This window comes from Enoplosus armatus, chromosome 16, assembly GCF_043641665.1.
Source record: "Enoplosus armatus isolate fEnoArm2 chromosome 16, fEnoArm2.hap1, whole genome shotgun sequence".
NCBI classification, from domain to species: domain Eukaryota; kingdom Metazoa; phylum Chordata; class Actinopteri; order Centrarchiformes; family Enoplosidae; genus Enoplosus; species Enoplosus armatus.
The window spans coordinates 4,200,555-4,220,867 of record NC_092195.1 but is presented as its reverse complement, the minus strand read 5'-3'; the positions used below and the strand labels follow the sequence as shown (position 1 = coordinate 4,220,867).

At 41.4% G+C, this 20,313-nt stretch overlaps 1 protein-coding gene across 1 annotated transcript in view; it reads left to right on the top strand.

Annotated features, from left to right (window-relative positions):
- LOC139299114 (KH domain-containing, RNA-binding, signal transduction-associated protein 3-like) overlaps positions 1–19,242 on the top strand; it is an 82,801-nt gene extending 63,559 nt beyond the window's left edge. Inside the window, exons 7-9 of the mRNA XM_070922012.1 lie at positions 5,697–5,779; positions 16,899–16,951; positions 19,160–19,242. Coding sequence (XP_070778113.1) covers positions 5,697–5,779; positions 16,899–16,951; positions 19,160–19,242 — 219 coding nt within the window. The remainder of the gene's footprint in view (positions 1–5,696; positions 5,780–16,898; positions 16,952–19,159) is intronic.
- Positions 19,243–20,313: the final 1,071 nt, after the last annotated feature.

The following is a 20,313-nucleotide window of genomic DNA, read 5'->3' as shown; positions in this document are numbered from 1 at the left end:
GCACAGGATAAACAAGTACAGTCAAGTACAGCTAGTTGCATCAGAGGTGTTGATGTTGAATTTCATTTTCCGGTACAGATGTGTTTCTGCAGGGCTAATTCATTGATGACATGGATTCCTCTGATAATACCAGTCAGATGTGAGTAAGCTTTATTTAAAACTTAGCCAAGATAAAAAAAAAAAAAACCAGAGGCGGTAAAGTAACAGTAAGGAAAGTTAAGACATTTGTCAAGGGTAACACAGCAGTCATACTTCAACTTGATGCATGAGCCAACTTTTTGGCGTCCTCAATCTGATAGCTTGAGCAGTATTTCTACCCCTGCAGCGGAAAAGCTTCAGCAAAATTCCAGCCTGTTCAGCTTTCTGAAATATGCTGGCAGGAAGAGCCGGATGAATGACACATAGCTTTGAGAAATGTTGAGACCAAGACAGATGACCGAGGGTTACAGACACTGCATTATGTGTTTTCTTTGAACAATATCATGAGGTGTTATTTTGCTTCATTTATTGTTAAGAAGTCAAGAGCATTGTGTGGCACAGCTGTGCGGAGGCGCGACATTTTTCTTTGAACAGATGGTATCGTAATAAAGTCATCTGGGAAGAACAAGGCTTTTTTTCTTCTTCTCTTCATTTGCTTAATTTTCTCACTTTGTTGTTTGCATTTGTGACACCTTTTGGGTTTTTAGCACAGGCCACGCAGCATGTGCAGTTCCCTACAAAGTTCATAATGTGAGGACAGGGTGTTGTTGAGCTCATTTGGATTTAGCACAGTGTGCAGGGAATAAATTCGGCGCCTAAAAAGCCTGCTCTGGGTGTCAGTGGCATCCTATCTGTTACAGTGGTATTGTAGAGCACAGCGGAGCGGCTGTGATACTGCTGTTGTAACATGCAGTGCCAGGCCCTCTGTTAGTCTCCAGTGGCCTCAGAGGCCAGTCCTTATCTTTTAACAACACGCCTCTCAGCCATCCACTGGCATACAAATGAAAGACTCACTTAGGGGCTACTCTCTCTCTCTCTCTCTCTCTCTCTCTCTCTCTCTTTCTCTCTCTCTCCCTCTACCCCCTCTCTGTCTCCCCCTCCAACCTCTCACTGTCACACTAATCCTGTTCAGTGTTTGGAAACACAGCACTGTTGCAGTATTGTCGCGCCATTGTGCTCTCCAAGATATTTGGAGTAAGTGGTATATCAATACAAACACATCAGATATGATAATGGCTTCAGTCACACCATCATCACAATCTGCCTTCCATTTTAAAGTTGCTCCACGTGTCAGCCACACCAAAGAAAAGAATCATTTTAAATGTGCCATTGTGATTTATAAACCAGGCATGTTTCCCCTCTCAGCTCGCTTGTAACTCAATTATAGAGTTGCTGCTCTAATAAATGGCAATAACATACCATTGTTAAAGTTTAATGTGATCGTTAATACCAGGCAGTGTCGTTTAATGTGAGTGGACGGCACCTAGATAGAGTCACCATTGAGGCGAGAGGAGGACTCAGTTAACATTAATGGCGTCTTCTGAGGTATGAGGCTATCCAGCACCTGCTCTGCTAACACTGTGTATGAACTGTATCAGATACAGGGCTGTGTGTAGCGTTTAGGTGGAATGATTTGGTTCAGACATGGCTTCTAAAGTGTATAACAGATATTAATTATGTTTGTTTTTGCCTTGCTAGTGATCCTACAACAATGGTGATGTCGGTTTGTCGGTCTGTGTTACACACACACTTTAGTCCAGGTATTTCAACATCTACTGAAAAAGAAATTTGTAATTAACTAACAGTACAATACCTCAAAAACCTGGCTGACCCTTTTCAACCCTTTGCTTGCTACATGTAAATGTAACGGAAGGATTTCTGTGAAATAGCGGTGGGTATTCATGGTCCCCAGAGGATCATTTCCAATATTTTGCCCCCCCCCCCCCCATGCACACATTCATATACACACTTTCCTCTAGCCCCACGTTCATGCCAGAAATTGATACAAGAAATATCAGATTGCCGTGGAGTTACTGAGCACATTCATGCTCCCTAGAGGATGAGGATTGCATTTTGGACATCCGGTGGTCTTTCTCATAGCGCCACCCTCAGGACAAACTGTCAAAATTGCATGCAAGATTTTCTCTTGTCGATTTGGCTTATTGAGGGGATGTATATTTGGCAGCAGCACAATCATGTTGTTGGTAATTTCGTCCAACACTTTAGTACTGTGACTGTGTGTAATGAGGCGTAATTGCAGCCTGTAGGGTTCGCTAGCAGGCCTTTTGAATTTAAGGCTGGGTACGATGGTGGTAAATCAGCCAGTAATGCCACATTTTCACCTTTTTTTGTTGTTGTTGTTGGGACATAATCCCATGTTAGTGCCAGATATCAGCCTTGTGTTGGGGTGTGGCAATCATGATCTTTTTAACATTGATATCATCGCCACCAAATATAATGCTTGCCTCAGACTGAACCAGCAAAGTTTATATATGAGGTGTAGTCTGTTTAAAATCAATTTTAAAATGTTTTAAAATCGTGTTTCCCCTGCTGCCTTCATAACATAGGTATACAATAATGTATATACTCAAAATCACATTTAATTTAATTACATTTCTTACGCAGGAGGACACGAAATTCATGAAGCATGAACATTTTGAAGGTGTAGGTGTGTACATTTCCTTGGTTTTAAGATCTCTACTGGGCTTCTATGGTGAACTGAAATAACCGTGCATTAAACTGTGATAAAGGCTCATGATATCAGTGGCTAATGTGACTGGCGCGGCCCACGCAGCTCATTTTCTTTAATTAGCCCCACCTTTTCAGTATGTTACTGCCAGCATTTCATGATACTGCTGCTCTATGTCTTTAACCATTGAACACTCAGCTGGGAAGGATCAGCTGTCTGGTATGAGTGTTTTTCACAATGTATAACTGCCAGGAAAATTGTTAATTTCTGGTAATCACAAGTTTGCTTAGTTTGAGTCACCACGGCAGATTTGTTCTATTAGGAGGCATGTTTCACAGGTGAGCTTTTGAAACCTGTGTGTATGAATGCCATGTTCTTGTAGAAAGTTCACACGAGTATTGTCATTATTCAGGTTCCTGAAATGATCCGTTAGAGGTGTAAAATGAAGGACAGAATGGCAGAATACCCTTTACTGACCTTATTTGTGATCAGTTATGGCCTTACATTATGTGTAAAGAATCTGTGGTCAGGAACCAGTGGAGACAGTTGACTGTCCTCATGTTTTCATACTGAGAGAAAGTATTTTATATGACAACTGAGGCTGCCTTCACAATCCCAACGACATGATTTTACTTTTTGTCCTCCTGCCGAGATTCCTATCATTCAATATTCATAACCACGCTTGTTTATTCCAGCCTGCAGTAGGTACTGTATAATAGAGACAACTTTTAAATAGACTGAGACAGAATCATTCTCAGAGTTTTGTCACAAAAAACAGGCGTGTTTCTGACAAAAACAGAGACATTATTTCAATTTCTAATGGGATGACATCTGTCGCAATGCACAGACTTCAGAAGCTGTTTCACCGTCAAAGACTTTAGTTGTGGCTTTGAACAAATAGTGTATGTTGCATTGTTTCAAAAAGTAATTGATAAGTATAGATAAAATACAGCTGATTGTTACCTGATGCCCTATATGTGGTGGTGGGGGTATATATGGGACGCAGTATGCGTCTTCATGTACTGCAAATATATGAAATGTGGTCCCTTTAGGTGTCCTCCTGGTTCACACAACCTTCATACACATATGCATAGCACTAGCTGTGTTTTCTTTAGCTTTGCTACAGTTAGCGCCCTTCTCGGAGCATTTCAACCTGGCTACAGTCCACAGGATGTAAACACAAGGCACCACAGAAGGAGCTTATCTGTATTAAGTGTCTGTCCAATCAGGAACCGGCACCACTCCCTATCTTTATGTTGGACTGAAAAAAATAACTGCAACACCTGCACCATGCAGTATAAAGCAACACAAGATGATAAAAATGACTATTTAGTTGAATAAACCTCGAACACAACAAAAATGGAGCATTACAACTTTCACAGTGGTAGTGTTTATAGCAGTAAATTGTGCCGTAATATGCAGTATTCATTTTCTTTTTCATTTTAAATTTATTCAGGGACTACAAACAGAAAATGTTCCTACGGTTCAAAATTCATGTCAACTTTCCTCCCCCTATTGTTTATTAGATTGTCTGTTCCCTCCAGAAATCATGTCCACAATCATGATTATCTTTGACTATTAAAAACCTTGTCAAATATTACATGGGTAATTATGTTCTCTTTTGTGTTTCGTAAAAGGTTGTAATGGGGAATTGCAAATCCACAGTCCATCCGCCTGTTGAAAAGTGCTTTTAATTACATCCCCTTTGACAAAATTGCATTGCTTTTTGAGAACAGCCGCTCCTATTGTTTTTAAAAGGTGCCCAAGGCATTTAATATTGTCAAAAGTACAGTTGCTGACTAAACTTAGTCCTTGCATTAGCATGGGGAATTGTTGACTTTGCACAAGCTCTTGTAACTGCAGAATTACAAATGCCAGGAGGGACTTCAATTCCCTTCGAGCTACCTCTACACAAATAGAAGAGAACTGACAAAGACCTCCACAAAAACCAACAGACCTCCTACTCACACGCAAAACAACAAAGGAATCACAAACAAGTCTTGAAAGCCACCCATTGGGATGACCAAGGAGAGGTTTGAGCATATAAAAGTGATTCCTAAAACGCACCTGTTCCCCCCACGGTTTAAGAAAACAAATGTCTAAGCCACTGTTGCACCAAATATTTCATCCAGAAACCAGCAAGTACTACGACATCCGGGTCTCTTTGTTGAGAGTCATGTGTAGTTCCTTTACACGTACTTCGTTTCTGGAGGATTAAAGATAAAAAGAGTCAATTCAAATGCTGTCATTTGGTAAACGCATGTTCCTAATCAGGAATTAGGGCCTTAATAATAATATGGATGTGATGAGCATTTTCTTCTGGTGCTAAATCTTACAGATGCTCATTTCAAGCATGCAAATCAGGGGCAGATGGAATTAGCCAAGAAGTGTGTGGGGGATGAGAGATGTGTCGCTAGGGGTCGACGCCTTTTGTGGAACATAAGTCCCATTTATCCCAAATTAGGACGGGTGCGGCACTGGTTCGCTTTGATGTTCCTCTTGGCGGGGGCCCGGGTGGAGTGCAGAGGGGGGGGACGGGGCAGATTGCTGAGGCGCAAACAGATGTTCAAGGCTCATCCTTTGAGGTGGTGATGAAACGTTGCCACAGCAAGAGTCTTTACATCCCACTGTCAGTCGGTTGACATAGAGACAAGGGCAGGGCTGCAGTTGCCACTCTAATGGTGCTGAATATGGGCTGCTATACCAAATGCAGCAGATGAAGCAGTTTGACCTATATCTGAGCTAAGTTGAAGGCTTCGGTGCATTGCGGTGTGTCGTTGCAAAAAAAACTACCCTGTGACCATTTGATGAATCCACAATAGGATGGCATGGTTTGGTAAAATCAGCCTCAGAAATAGTTGGAAACCAATTTCAGAAAGGTGTTTAGGTGCTCACAGCAGCTACATACGTCTTCTCAGACTCTTCGCTCTACGCTTCAACAGGTTTACGGTCTTCCACAGGCCTCTTCAATGACAAAATGTTTGCTGGACCTCATCTAACTGGTTGCCTTTGGTCTCTGTTACTTCAGGAATATGACGACGGCTACGGAACAGCTTACGATGACCAAGGATATGAATCGTATGACAACAACTACAGTAATCAAGGACAAAAGTAAGTTCTGCTTTTTTTTTTTTCTTTTTTTTTTTACAAATAACCCTTACTAAAAAGGCATTTTCCTTCCCAATATTTCTGGGAATTTTGTTCATATTGGATGGCCGCATGGACAGGGAGCAGCCTCTCTTACATAGAGGGGTGGAAAGTGACGGTGTGAGGTGTGAAGCACACTCAACTTTAATGCTATAAATTGTAATTCAGTGACTTGCTTTTAAAGTTGCACTAATCAATATATTCATATTACTAACGTGTGGAATAACTATGTGCAATGTGAAAGGAGTCGCTTATAGTAAACCCCCAGAAAACGATCACCTGACTCTGCAGTTCCGCTCAGCTACACTCAGCATTTCAGCGTCCTTCAGCTCATTGTTTTGGTTTTAAGGCCCACAACTTTATTGTTGGGCTCACCGCTCTCATCAACCTCTTTACCCATAGCAGAGCAAAAAAGCTTTTAGCAGCTAAGGAGCCAGATACCTTTCTATCTGGCTGGTGGAGACAAAAACAGAGCTAAAAGGAGAATGAATACCCGCCTTACATTCGCCAGGTGTGACAGAAACACATCTCCAAATCAATACTAGTGTTGCTCCGTCTCGTTTGCGAACACATTCGCCAAAAAACAACAAAAAAAAAAAAAAAAAGCTAATTATAGCAGTTTTTATGCTATTCACGGTCACATATTGTCCTTCAATCCAATCTTGAAAAACAATTCCAATATTGACATTCTATGTGGTGAAATGAAATGAAAGAAATGGCATTTGCACTTAGTTTACAGGTGTTTCTATTATTTTGTCCCCATTCATGTCAATGAGAATAGGCTAAATAATAGAAACACCTCTCTGTATGATGCAGTACAGTTCAAAAGCACCACAAACTACGTCCTCCAAGGTGATCAGTATTCGTTGCAGGACTGTTGTATTAGACTGCATTAGCTTCAGCTAGCAACTGAGTGTACTTATAAGTAATATATAACTCAGAATTTCAAATCATACACTCTTTAGAGTTCATACCAGGGCAAAAAGGCAAAAAACATGACAGTGACAGCACTCCAAACAGCTTGAGTGAGTGCACTGAATTAAAAAAGCACTTGGATATGCAATGAATTGTATTTATGTCTCTCAAAGTCTAAGATACCAGTTAATGAGCAGCATCTGAGGGCAGCGACTTTGCTGAAAGCTGGCCATTTGGGCTTGAGTGACTGTAAAAGAATATGAGGTAGAGAGAGAAAGTTTGAAGTCTTTTGGGTTCCGAGCAGCTGGATTATGTTACACTAGCTGTTAGTAGTCATTCAGGCTCATTTCGTGCCCTGTTTGAAACTCGAAAGAACACTTCCTTAATGAAATATTTTCTGAGATGTGTAATGTTTGGACTGATCTTTAGAGTTGTCCTTTAAGATGAACTCAAGAAGAGGGAAATTTAACATTGAACTCCGCTTCTTGTCGGGTTGAGAAGATTTGAAAAGACTAGATGCACAGCAGGGTCTCTGATTTCTGTGTTCGGCTTTTGGAATCCAACATCTCAAAACAAACCCCGACTCAGCAGACTCAGTGACGTGATCCAAGGAATTAAATCCAGCTCATTGCGTTAAACGTGTTATCTTTGTTTTAATCACCATTTAAAATATCTAGCCAATGTGTTCCTCATGTCAATGCAAAATAAACAGTCTTAGTGGTATGTTGCTCCATTTAACAGAGGGCCCAGCACAGCTAAATGCAGAATATTGATTTTGCTATGTCCAGGGAGCTATCACACTCTCCAAGCCACGCAAGGTCAAAGGCTTTCCCTTCGGTTTGTTGGCGTCCCACTGTGTTTTATCAGCACACAATGCGCCACAAATATGTGTGCCTGCCTGCGCCACTTCAAAGAAAGAATGATTGTTGCCAAATTTAGTGTGTCAAAAATTGGATTGTATTGACAGCAGCTGGAAGAAAGGAAAACAGACAGAGAATAAAAAAATATTCTGTCCCTTGGCTTTTGTTAGCTGGGTGGTCGATGTTTTCTTTTGTGGTGGTGTCAGGCTGTATGTCACCCAGACTTCATCCATCTTTTGTGCTATCTGTTGTTTTGGGCCAGTTCACACACACACACACGCACACACTCTCCTCTCCCCCTCTAACACACCGAGGGATGTATCTTGAAGTGTTGGTGCTAAGGTGTAGAGTTGCTTGCTAGGAGCGGGGAGCGCCGGTCCGCCTCAGGAATCTGCCGCTATTTGTTTTAAAAGCATCCTCGTGAATAATGGTGGGGGTGTTTTGGTGGGGGGGGGGGGTTAGTGGTTGCACAGAAGAAGAAAAATGGAGTCCATCATGTAAAGGCTGGAGGCTGGGTTGACTCAAAGAGATTTTCATGTCTGCTATCTGGCGGGAGACAAAGCAACTAATAGGGCCCAGACATGGAAGCCTGCGCCTCCAGAGACAGCTGATTCACTTACTTCTACTCTTATTTGTGCGTCCTGTGTCCTGGATTTGGTTGAAAAGTTACTGGTACTGCAGGCTGACATTGTACAAGTACACAACATAAGCTTTATGCTGTATTTCTGTGATAATTGAATTTGGACCATTTGTCCATAAATATGAGATACATTGTGTGACTTGTTCTCTTTGTTTAGTCCTGCAGGCAGTACATGAAGAACTTTGTACATAATGATTAATATAAGACATTCTAATGCTATCATAAGGCCACAGGTCTGTGGTACATATTGCATTATGAGTCCACAGTAATCCATTTATTATCTTTAGTTATTGCATTTTTTTAGGATAATGCTGTCCTTCCATTGCTTCCTCCTCACAGTCACAATCCTATTTAGCTTTGTGATGGACAAAGGCGCAATATTTTCACCCCCGAGCCTGAGGGATGTCATAGCAGGTCCCAGCTGCAGCAGGGCCTCCAGGAGAGTGTGTGTGCGTGTGTGTGTGTGTGTGCGTGTGTGTGTGTGCATGTGTGTGTGTGCGTGTGTGTGTGTGTGTGTGTGTGTGTGTGTGTGTGTGTGTGTGCGTGTGTGTGCGTGTGTGTGTGTGTGTGTGTGTGTGTGTGTGTGTGTGTGTGTGTGTGTGTGTGTGTGGACGAGAAGTCTCCTAACAATGTTTCTCGAAGCCTAAGGAGCTCCCAGTCACCAATCTGAGCTCTGACTGTGTGGCAGGATTTCAGTTGCCGGAGGATAACAAGCAGAACAATTTACAGTCTCTCTGTCATGGTATTACCCCAATGGCTTATGCTAGAAACAGGCCTGCCATTTGTGAACATGAAGAGAAAAGGAGGGGATGGTTTTAAAAGGCTTCTGCTCTGAAAAAAAGGCTGTAAAGCTGCATCAGTGGATTTACTGATACCTTAATTAACCTGAATTTCCATAACACATGCGATACGTTTAGCTGTAGGTGGTCATCAGAGTGTGGTTTGTCAAATGACAAATGTATTATCTCACTATCCTAGATAATATGCCCACAAAACTGCTCCCATTTTCACTTAAGAAATCTGAACTGACTTTCCACACCAGGCTCAGAACCACCACAGAAAGAATATTTATGCTGAATGAATTGGTGTGTGTTTTCGGCCAGTGACATTAGCGATTGTCCTGCATTTGAATAAAAAAAAAAAAAAAAAGGTTTCAGATTATTCGCACAAAGCATTCATTTCACCCTGTCATGCATTGTCCAAGACTTGTGTTTGTTAGCGGCAACACTGAAACCTAAACCTTGAGTTTGAGCAGAGGAATGTGTGGGTGCAAGCGTCTACCTGTACCCACCAGTTTTAATGTTGTCCTGACTGTGACATACAGTTTACAGCTGGCTAATTCAATCTTTATCAGTGCATCATATTTTGTAATTGAACGCTTTGCACTTGAAAACCCCATTCTGTAAAATGTACTAACTAAAGCTGCCAATATAGCTGTAAATATAGTGTATAGGTAAAAAATACAGCCACGAGTTTCACAAACTGGCAGTACTCAAGTACCAAACACATAGACAACACCCCATTTTCACTGGGATTCCCTCTTGTGCCAACAGCATATGTTTAATGTCTATAATTGTATAAGAAATGTGCACATGCTGGCTTTTTATCGCAGTATCTGAGTACATGTACTCAGTTACCATCACTGTTGGGCAGTGACAGTGATAAAATCTTAATGTTCTCTGCTAGTACAAAATGTTACACTGCACGCTGGTTACACTAACCTCTGCCAAATGAGACAAGACAACCTGTGTAACTACACTGTACACATGCTGTCACACACAACAGCCAAAATGGAGTAATTTAGACATAATTAATTCTGAAAGGCAAATAAGGTGCTCACAACCATAAGACATGAGACTTTAGCTATAAAGCCGTTTTTTTAGACGCCCTGAAGACATTTTGGGACATTTACATGTTTCAGAAGAGAGCTGACGCCCAGGGGAACCACGTCGAACACTACCTCAGCATGACAGCCACGGCAGTCAGTCCGCCAGCTCCTAGATCACAGCCTCCTCTTACCGTGCTAATACAACAGGCAGCAGAGGGCTTCATCTCAGGAGAGTTATCAGAAGCTGCAAGCGCTTAGGCACAAATCAAGCACTAAGGTCAAGGAGGCTGGAGAGGGCTGCTCGTGTGGAGAGCGTCTTTAATTGTATTAGCGAAGGGGAAGGTGACGTCTCTGTAGGGAAATGAGACGGGTGACAGCTGTGGCACAACCCTGGCTGGACACTTGGCAAGGTCGCGGCGGGGTCGTCTCTCGCAGCTCGGGCGCGATCAAAGCATTATTTCATACTTGACACCTCCGAGACTGCCTGCTGCCGACACCTCGCACCTCCTCTTGCCTCTTGCTTTGGTACGCATCATGGTGGGCTGGATCCCGGAGGCCCGCGGGCACAAGGATAGCTGTGTGACAGTGTTTTAAAAAGGGCAGACGTATCCCTGAGGAAGAACTGTAAATCTTAGTACAAGAGACGGGCACGGAGGAGAACAGAGGAGGAGAGAGGCTGGAGTTTCATGGCGTAGCAGTTTAGAATTGATTGCTTGAAAGAGCCCCAAAACTAGTGAAAACAAGTCTCTTCACAAACACAAACACACACACACACACACACAAACATCCAGTCTTAGTGTTATTGAATGAACAACTTAGGGGCTAGTTTTACAATACCAAATACTACAAAAAGACAGTTTTATCTGCACGGGTTGAAGTAATGCATCTATACATTAGATGTATGAATATTTCATTGGGACGGTCCTCAGAAATACCTTTGCATCAAGCACTGAGGAGCATCATATCAAACCATGACGACTTCCCTGACGGTTTTGTTGATGTAGAATCTTCCTGCATGCAAATTCCGGACACTCGATATACAACACATAGAGTGGATTTCAGATGGCTAACACTATCCAATGCTGAACTACATTCACCATGTTGTAACGTAAAGGAATACCACAAAAAAAAGGATACAATCATCCAGCTTACTGCTATAAAATGTGGTGGTCACAGCAGTGAATCACTGGGTCCCCCAGGAAAATAGGGGGCTGTAAATGTGGAAATAAGAATAGGAAGTTTATGGTCTACCTATACTGTTTCATATCTATGTCAGTCCTGCAAATGGTGAGCTGTTGTGGTCATCAAGGAAACCCTTCATACTGAGGGGACATGAATGTGTGTGGCATGTTTCATGGCAATACATCCCGCAGTTGTTGAGACATTTCACGAGCCACAGAAGTCAACCTATGGTGGCATTAGAGGAAACTACGCAGAACATACGCATGTCAGTGGTCAGTTAGCTGTTAGCCATAGTCTTTGCGTTGTGTTCAATTGCTGGTGATGCAATGTATTTGATCAAACTGGCTTTGCAAAGCTACTTCTTTGAGATCTGCTTGTTGTGTCAGGGCCCTCAGGCAAACAGCACCCATTTAGTACAATGGGAATATCAGCATTGTGTTTTTTTTAATCTTAGTGCAGATTGGATGTGTTGGCTGTCTGCTTCTGAAATGCCTGCAGGGTTTCACAGATGCTGGATACCTAGATGCTGTTTTCAAGGTAGACAGCTTGTCAAGATGAGTGACAAGTGCTGTGGTGGGAATTAGACCATCTGAGGGGAAGGAGGGCGGGATTTACACCACTCGCTCTGTCTCAAGACAAAAAGTCGCTTATTGTATATGTTGTTTCCCTTCAGTAAGACATAAAAGTCTTTCACAAATTCCCAATAGTCACAACGTAACAACCCAAACAGTTTCCACAATGGTAGATTTGAAAGAAAACTGTAGACTGACTTGACTTGAGGAGGCAGTATTGTCCCTTAAGGAAGGATTTCATGTACTTTCCAAAAAAGAAGGAAAGTAACATAAATGGTCCGTTCAAAACCAGAAAGAAGACTCATTTGTAAAGTCAAATCTTTGCCGTAGGCCATTTTGTCCCTCTTTGTGGCTCTTCAGCAGGGGGTCAGTATTGGAGATAGCTTTGCAATCAGCCACCACACTGAGCAATCACTAGTGTATCCATAAGGAGGGTTTCCATTTGAAATTATGTGAGCTTCATTTTATACTAAATGGCGAAAAAAAGGTAGTGCTGCTTATTTTTCCATCCATTTTCATTGTATTGTTGTCTGGAAATCACCACTGAGCCGGTATAATCAGAGCATTCGGTGTAAGGCATTTTCGTCAGCATATTACTTTTTCAACCTTGTGCCAAGAATGAACGAAAAATTATTACACAAGAAGCATCAAGGAAGTATTTTGAGAATTCACATGATGAGTGAAAGTGTGCAATATCCAAGAAATAGGCTAACAGAAGAAAAGCAGCCTCTCCCCACATCAGAGCGGCACTGTATTACCTCTGCAGGCCCTCGTAATGTCCTACTAGATTTCTTCAAATTTATCACAGAGGACTGGAAGAGTAATGGCGATGTAAGAAAACAAAGTCCACCAGGGACGTGTACTACATCATTCAGATTTAACACCGCCATCTGTTTCGAGGTGCCCAGGAACGGCAACATCAGTGCTTAAGACGAAGCATTTACAGAGATGACAGATGCTCTGGAGAGGCAGGGTCTTTACCTGTAGAAAAGTAGGCCTGGAATCAGATGCCTGATGAAAGAGACACACTTATCTAATAGGTGTTGTGTTTGCCTCTCATGGTTGCACGCCTGCGCTTTAGACAGATGTGTTTTATTTTTCTTGGCCAGTGAAGTTTGGGGAGACACAAACCAGCGGACGCCTTCTGCTAATGAATGTCAAATCAAAAGCTGACCTATTTAGAAAGTCAAAGCACTTTCACACCTATGACAGGGCAATATCTCAAGTGAGGTCTAACCACCCCAGGCTCCTCATCTCATGCTTGTGTTCATGCTGCCAGCAGTGCATTTCTGACATTTTCAAATGAAGCCAGTGATTGGAGAATGTGCCTTAATGTTTCATCTGCATGATGATACAATGTTGTACGGACATACAGTGCATCAAGCTGAATCTTGTTGTGATAATGCAGCACAGCACATTCCATTAAAGATTTTGTATTCTTGCTGTTAACATTTGCCAGTTTAAATAAAATCAGCATTAATCCTATTAAAGCATGTGGGGGGAAAAAGTTAACTTCATATTTAATGCTAAAATGTAGCTACACTTTTCACTTTGTATTAGCATACTTGGGCATCTGCCCTATGTCCCCTCACTGGGAAACTACTCTAATGCCCTAAAAGCAATGTTGGTATCATGTTCCCTCCACATAAGAACAATAGTCCAGCAATTTGACTGTATGATTTTCTGATATTGACCCACATAGTTATACTTAATAATATAAGCCTAAAATATGCCAAATACTCTTACACCAATGACGTTGTGTTATACTAGCCAGCAAACAGGATAGCTTGTAACAAAATGAATGAAAACATCCAATGTCATATATTAGACCTGTATTGAACTTTTCATTACGTCATAGTTTTCATTGTTTTGGGGTTTTTTTGTGAAAAAATACCATTTTTGAAATGATCCACTCACTGCAGCTCTTGGCTGGCAGTCATTTTACTACAGTACCAACAAAATCTGACCAACATATATTTTCTCACCAAGTGTCCCTTGCTGTTTCTACTGTCCTATACTATACACTGAAAATATTTACTGTGTAGAATTAAGTAAAAGAAAAAGGTCATTTTCAATTACAATGTTTGAATTCCACATGTACACACTACAGAGTGCTGATTGATGCTAAATGTGCTGTAGGGCAGCTGACGCTGTCCAACTCTGGCCACACAAAAGCAAACTTTCACCGGAATCTTTGACCTTCAGGATGCGTCTGAAGACTCACCGGTCTCTGTAATTGAGAAGAGAAAGTAACTACGGAGAGAAGTTGTGTAGCAATATTGATAAAATGTCACCTCAGAAATTAGAGGCGCCTAACAGCTTTTGTTGCACTCTTCTCCTTTGTGCAAAGAGCAGGTCTGCACTGGCAGCTTTCAGCACAGCAGACCACTATTATTGGTCCTTTCTGCCTTTAGCAACAGAGAAAAAAAAAGGCTGTTTTTTTGTTTTGTTTTTCTTTTACAGTTTTTTTTATAGAGATAAACATAGTGAAAATAAATGAAGGGAAAAAAATGTTGACAGCCTTCAGCATGTAAGCAAGCCTCTGAAACAGTGTTAGCATTTCTGTGCAGCTTCCTGGTTGTGTTATTTGGATGTTTTTTTTTGTTGTTGAATGTGACAGAGCTGCAAAGGAAAGCCCAATATTGCCCAATATTTCACATACTTCCCAATATTTCTGCAAGCACCTGTGAATTGTGGCAAATTGATTTTCTGACATTCATAAAAATTGATGTTTATTTTGAAGGCGACCTGTCTGGAATGCACCTCTGCATTTTAGCATCGTGTGTAATCTAATTATTTAGTGTCCTGTCAGGTCTCGTCTCGGGGTACACAACATGATGAGCCAAAACATGCATCCAGTTGTCACGTGTCCCCCTGTCTCCATCTCCTCTCCCTCCCTCTGCCTCTGTCGGCCAACGAGGGGTGTCAAGGATATTGCAGTGACTTGACATGCGTGGCAGATGCATGGTGGCACCTCTGCTGCGAGGGCTGACTGGGAAACCTCGCGCTCAGAGCAGCAGCAGCTGGCCTGGCTTCTTGGAGGGAGGCTACATTAGCACAGGGGAAAAGCCTTGTTTGCTTCTGCTGGTTTGGCATTGTTGGTAGTTGAATTATGATCTGTGTAAAATTTATGCTAAGCCTGACTTTAGGCACAAGCCTCTGTAGGGAGCTGTCTCATGTCTCATTGAGCCGCCATAGTGCTCTTAAAACGATTCCTCCCACTGTCCTCAATTGGTCATGTTGTCTTGTTCAGCCTTACCAAGGAATTGCTGCAGAAAACAATAAAACAGCCCATCAGTTTTTTTTTTTTTCATGTTGTTGCTGTTGAGAGGCATTATCAGTTTTGGTGAGGCTGCCAAGGTAAGGATCAGTTCACCCAAAATACAAGAAAGTCTTTTTCACATGATGTTGGTATTTAGCAATGCAGAAGATTTTACAGTTCCTTTGCCCAGGTTTTGATTTATTTATTTCTGCCTCCACGCCAATACAATGAAGGCATGTACAATTGTGTTTGTGGTGATCACAGCATAGAACAATTACAATTTTTTAAACATTCCAAGCAAAATTCCATGCAAGGTACAAAGTCTCCATTACTATAATCCACAGAACACACTGTTAAGGGTTTTCACTGGAGCCACCTTGCACTGAAGAAATAGTCCCTTACATTGTATAAGCGTGAAGTGGAGGCAGAAATCCAAGCCTGGGCAAGTTAAACCAAAACTATCTTTAAAAAAAAATGTGACTTGGGTGAAGCGACCCTTTTAGTTGTAGAGTGGCTGTTTTGTTCTAATTTGTTAGCTTGAATAAAATAAAAGTGTTTTCATTTTCTCACAAAAAGATACTGCCTGACATTTTCATTTATTTTATTTTCGTTAAGTTATCAGTATGTTGGCTAAGACAGCAAACTAGCTAGACAACAACTATGCTAACATAAAGCACACAATATTCTTCTGTATCTTCATACAAACCTGTATTTTCCTGAAAAAAATAAAAGTATTATTTCCCCCCCCCCCGGTGATCAGTAAAGTATTTCTGATTCTGATTCTGATGGTGGCACTTCATGTAATAGAGCCCCCCCATAAAGTAGCACTATTCATGTGTAATAGAAGAAATACTGAGAGGTACATCTACTGAGAGGACAAATCAACAAAAATGAATGTGAAGATGAATAATTGTGCAGCTGTTTTTTTATGAAGTAAACACTGCTCAGTGAAAAGCAGATTTAACAGCAGGCAGAATTTGTAGAAATTGATTTCTCGGAGTGCTGCAAACTGTGGTGTAATTTGATAGAGGAGTGGAGTGTCTCAACCTCTCAGACCTCAGTTTTGGCTTTTTAAAGGTCCCACCGCAAAAAGCCACTCCATTACAGTAACTGGAGGAAGATGTAATCCGTTACTTCCACTGTGGTGTGTCATTACTGTCACCTCTTTGCCCTCGGCAGTCGGGCGGCGTTGATGTGGTGTGTTGGGGTTTTGGATGGAGCCTTCAAGCTCTCTAATCCGGAGAGCAGAGAGGCGCTGCTGTCGCTGACAGACTGACTGACAGGCAGGCGGAGAGGACCAAGCTGTGATGGCTGCCGTCGGCTCAGTGGCAGCCTTATGATGAATTGCCTCTCTTGAATGATAGCGCTGTTACTGAATGATACTGACGCAGGATTGTTCTGTCAGCATCTCACCGGCGTTCGCAAATAAAGAAATAAATAAATAAGCGAGAAATGAGCCGCTGTGCAACTTGCCTCCCCATCTTTTTATTTTTCATTAAAGTTGCCACCTCTCATAGATCTCCATACGCAGTGATATGGAACTGGAAGTTGGTGCAGAAATACGGTGGAGGAAATTGCCTTGTAGAACCACAAATGTGGCAGAACTTCTGAGCGATTGAAAGCTGCCTCTTGTTTGCTTTTTACTTTTATATCCAGCAGAGTATATCTGAAAAAACACTTCCTAAATTATATGTGATTGCATCATAATAAATATGACTTTGATGTTGTACAACAAGAATGAAAATAAGTTACAATCCATTTATTTGCTGATAACTGCAATTTATACATTCTGATATTCACCTCGCTGCTCCGTCTGTCTTACAGCTCAGAGGACTACTATGAATACGGACACAGTGGGGAGTCATATGATTCGTACGGTGAGTTGCAGACCTCTCTTCCTCCATTAAACCCTGTGTCTATTGTCAGAACAGCGTCAATTTAGTTCCTGACTGCACTGCTGGCTTCATCTCGGTTGCCATAGCATCTGGGTAATTGTGTGATGTCTTAGACACAATCTAAATAAACACGATCATGTGATCTATTCAGAGAGAACAGTGCAACTAAAAACCAAGAATACTTATCAACAAGTTATCTTCTTGGTGGAGTTACAGTGTTAACTAAACTACGGGAAAACTAACAGAAACCTTACAGACCGACGTGATTTACTTGATTTTTTTAATGTAGTTTTTGACAGCAAAAAAAAATTCTATACCAAATACCAAACCAACTGCTGCCTTTAGGAACTGATGATCCCCTTATTTCAGGGGAGAAAAGACAATGTGAAAAGCAGGGAGACTCTAACAAGCTGATACTGGGGCTTCAAGAGATCCACTTGGCTTCACCCTGCTGCGTCTTTTTGAAAACTGTGAAGAGACGCAGTTGTGAAAATTACAGAAACACATTGTGCAGTGTGTGTTAATATGGCTTTCTTTACGTTGTGTACAAAGGCATTAAAAATATAAATAATAGCCAGCAGCTAATTAGCAGAATATAATGAAGTATACCGGGGTGCTTATATGAGGGATACGTCTTTGATTGCCTTGTATATTTAGCTGAGCACGATGCACTTGATGATGCGTAAGAAAACACAGATTGTATTTGATCCCTTGACTCCCATAACAGATTTATGTTAAGAGGCTGAAAAGAGCCTTAAATAGCTCTGGTTGCCACAAAGTTCAGGCAAAGTTAAAACCACTGAGATAATGTTCAACAACACTGTGTCAGCTTTTGACGAGGTGCAGTAAAAAGTAGGCCAAGGTCATGTCTGCTGCAGAGTGCACTTGGATGATAGTGGAGCTAATACACGGCACAGCACAGTAGACCATGCTGCTGTGCAGCTGAAGGTGGATCCAAGTGCAAGCATCCGTTATGTAGACTCAGGCTCTGGTGTGCACCGTTTAATTATCTAAAACGATTCTGACCATGTAGGTGCAAATATAAGAACACATTGTCATGATTAGATTGTGCGTTTGTGTCTGCTGCGCTCAGCCACAAGCTCCAAATACAGTTATTTCTTAGTTAGCAACGGATAGCATAATGATTTCCTTTGTAATCACTGCAATGCATCATCTCCAAGTGTTATAGAGATTTATGTTGCATGTTTTTTCTCATCTTAAAGTCAAATGAAAGAGATTTTCCTCTCGGTTTTTAAAATGTACATATGAGCACTTATCTGGCAAAACAAGGTGGAAAATAACCATCATATCTTCTGCATCAGTAGGATATAATATACTGAAGCTTACGAGATTTTAATGTGGTTTTGGAAGTGAAAGCTAATAAAAAAAATAAAAAAAAAAACTTTCCCAACTTTTCTGACCACATGAGTGGAAGAACTAAGCACCTTCAGCTCATTAGAGTGCTGCGTATACCTCCACATGAAGTAAAAGCTGCTGCCGCGCGGGTCGCACATGAAAAAGGGCGACAGTTCAAAAGAAACAGATAAACAGCGTTGATGTGCATCCTTGTTCTCAAAACACAAGGTTACCTTGGTCTATTTCTTCAAAGTGACTGTCAGTGAAAGGGTGACAGGTTTAATTAAGGGGTATTGGCTATGTGCTGCCAGCAGAGAGCCTGTACACAGGGAAAAAAAACAACGCTTTGTGAGCCTCAGCTCGAGGGAAGTCTCAGCGCTGGCTGAAGATCAGACAAAGGGTGCCATCGATACTGGCACTTTCACATTGACAGTACCAGGGGGGTGAACAGGGGCTGATTTGGGCTAATGGTAATTGTGACCTTTCTGCTGGGAGTCACTAAACGGGTCCTTTTCAGGTAGCTATTTGATCCTCTCATTCAATTATCTGAGATGCATCCTTCCAGGTGAAAGTCAAGCGTCTTGGTGTGAGTCGCTGTTTGTGTTCCTGGCTCGAAGCGGCGCTTTTGTTGTGAGATGAGCGGCGTCGATACCAGACATTCAAAGAGCTCACAACTTTCTGCTGCGTTATTTCAATGGAGAGGGAGCATTTCAACAAACAGCATTTGCACGAGGCTCGAAAGACTCACATGGGTTGTTATGAATGAACGTTTTAAGTTGAACGCCGCTGTAATCTCTCCCCCGTCTGTTTCTTTTCTTTTCTTTTCTGGATCAGGTCTGGAAGAGTGGGCAAGCAAGGCACCATCAGCACGAACAACCAAGGGAGTGTACAGAGATCAGCCATACTCCAGATATTGAACTGTTTATACAACTCGCACCCAAGTCCTCATGGCTGTTTCAACCCAAGTAATGGATTTTTTATGGATGCTCCCACCTTTTTAGAGTTGAAAACTAAACCGCAAAATAATACAAATGAAACGGTGATAGGGAGACACTGAATGAGTAAAAACTGGTGTTCAAAATTGGCATCCCCGTGATTATAAAAACATATTCCCCACTGGGTAAAATGTGTAAAGCAACTGAGGTAATCTATCCCTTCCTGTAGGAGAAATCGACTGGATGTTTGAGATTAAGAAAGGCTCCATAGTACATTAAGTTTCTCTCTCAGCTATGTGATTGTGAAGAATGACATTGTATCAAGCTCTTTCACTTGGTAATGATTAGTGAATCACTATAAGCTGTCGATACAATGTTTCTACACAGCTGCCGGTGCAACTTAATTTGTCACCCTCTATTCTTCAAACCTTGAACTGCGTGGTTGATCACTTTAAAATGTAGTAGCTTAGTTCTAGGAAAGTGCAGTACTCTAGATATTCTTTCTGAGGGGTAATTTGGTGAAATTGTGTCCCTTGTAAATGAAACATTTACAAACTGGAAAAGAGAAAAGTCATACTGTATACATATTGTTTTGCTGTTTCCTCCTTTTTGTAAAAATAATAGTTCTTTAGTGTTAAAGGGCTTATAAAAGCATGGTGTGCAAACTGTGGATATTGTCAGCTGCTTTATTTTGAAAAGCCTATGTAGTTGTGTTCATGATTATGCCCCAAAAACATCCACTTTAATACATCTATAAATAGCCGCTCATACTTTATGTACACCGAACAGCCAGAGCTGCGATACAGTCCAGGAGCTTTTTAATTCTTGTGATTTTTCTTTTAGATGCTCTAAATAAGTACTTTCAATGTCATTTTTTGATTTAATACAACAGACTTTTCTGACTTTGTAGGCATAATAATCACTTTTAAGCTACTAAATCACATGCTGGTGAATTAGTAATCATTTCCATCTAGAGATCTGTTCAACTATATTGATTTTGAGCTTATGTAAGCCCTTTAATATTTTCTTCTTTGTTGATGCTGAATAAACATT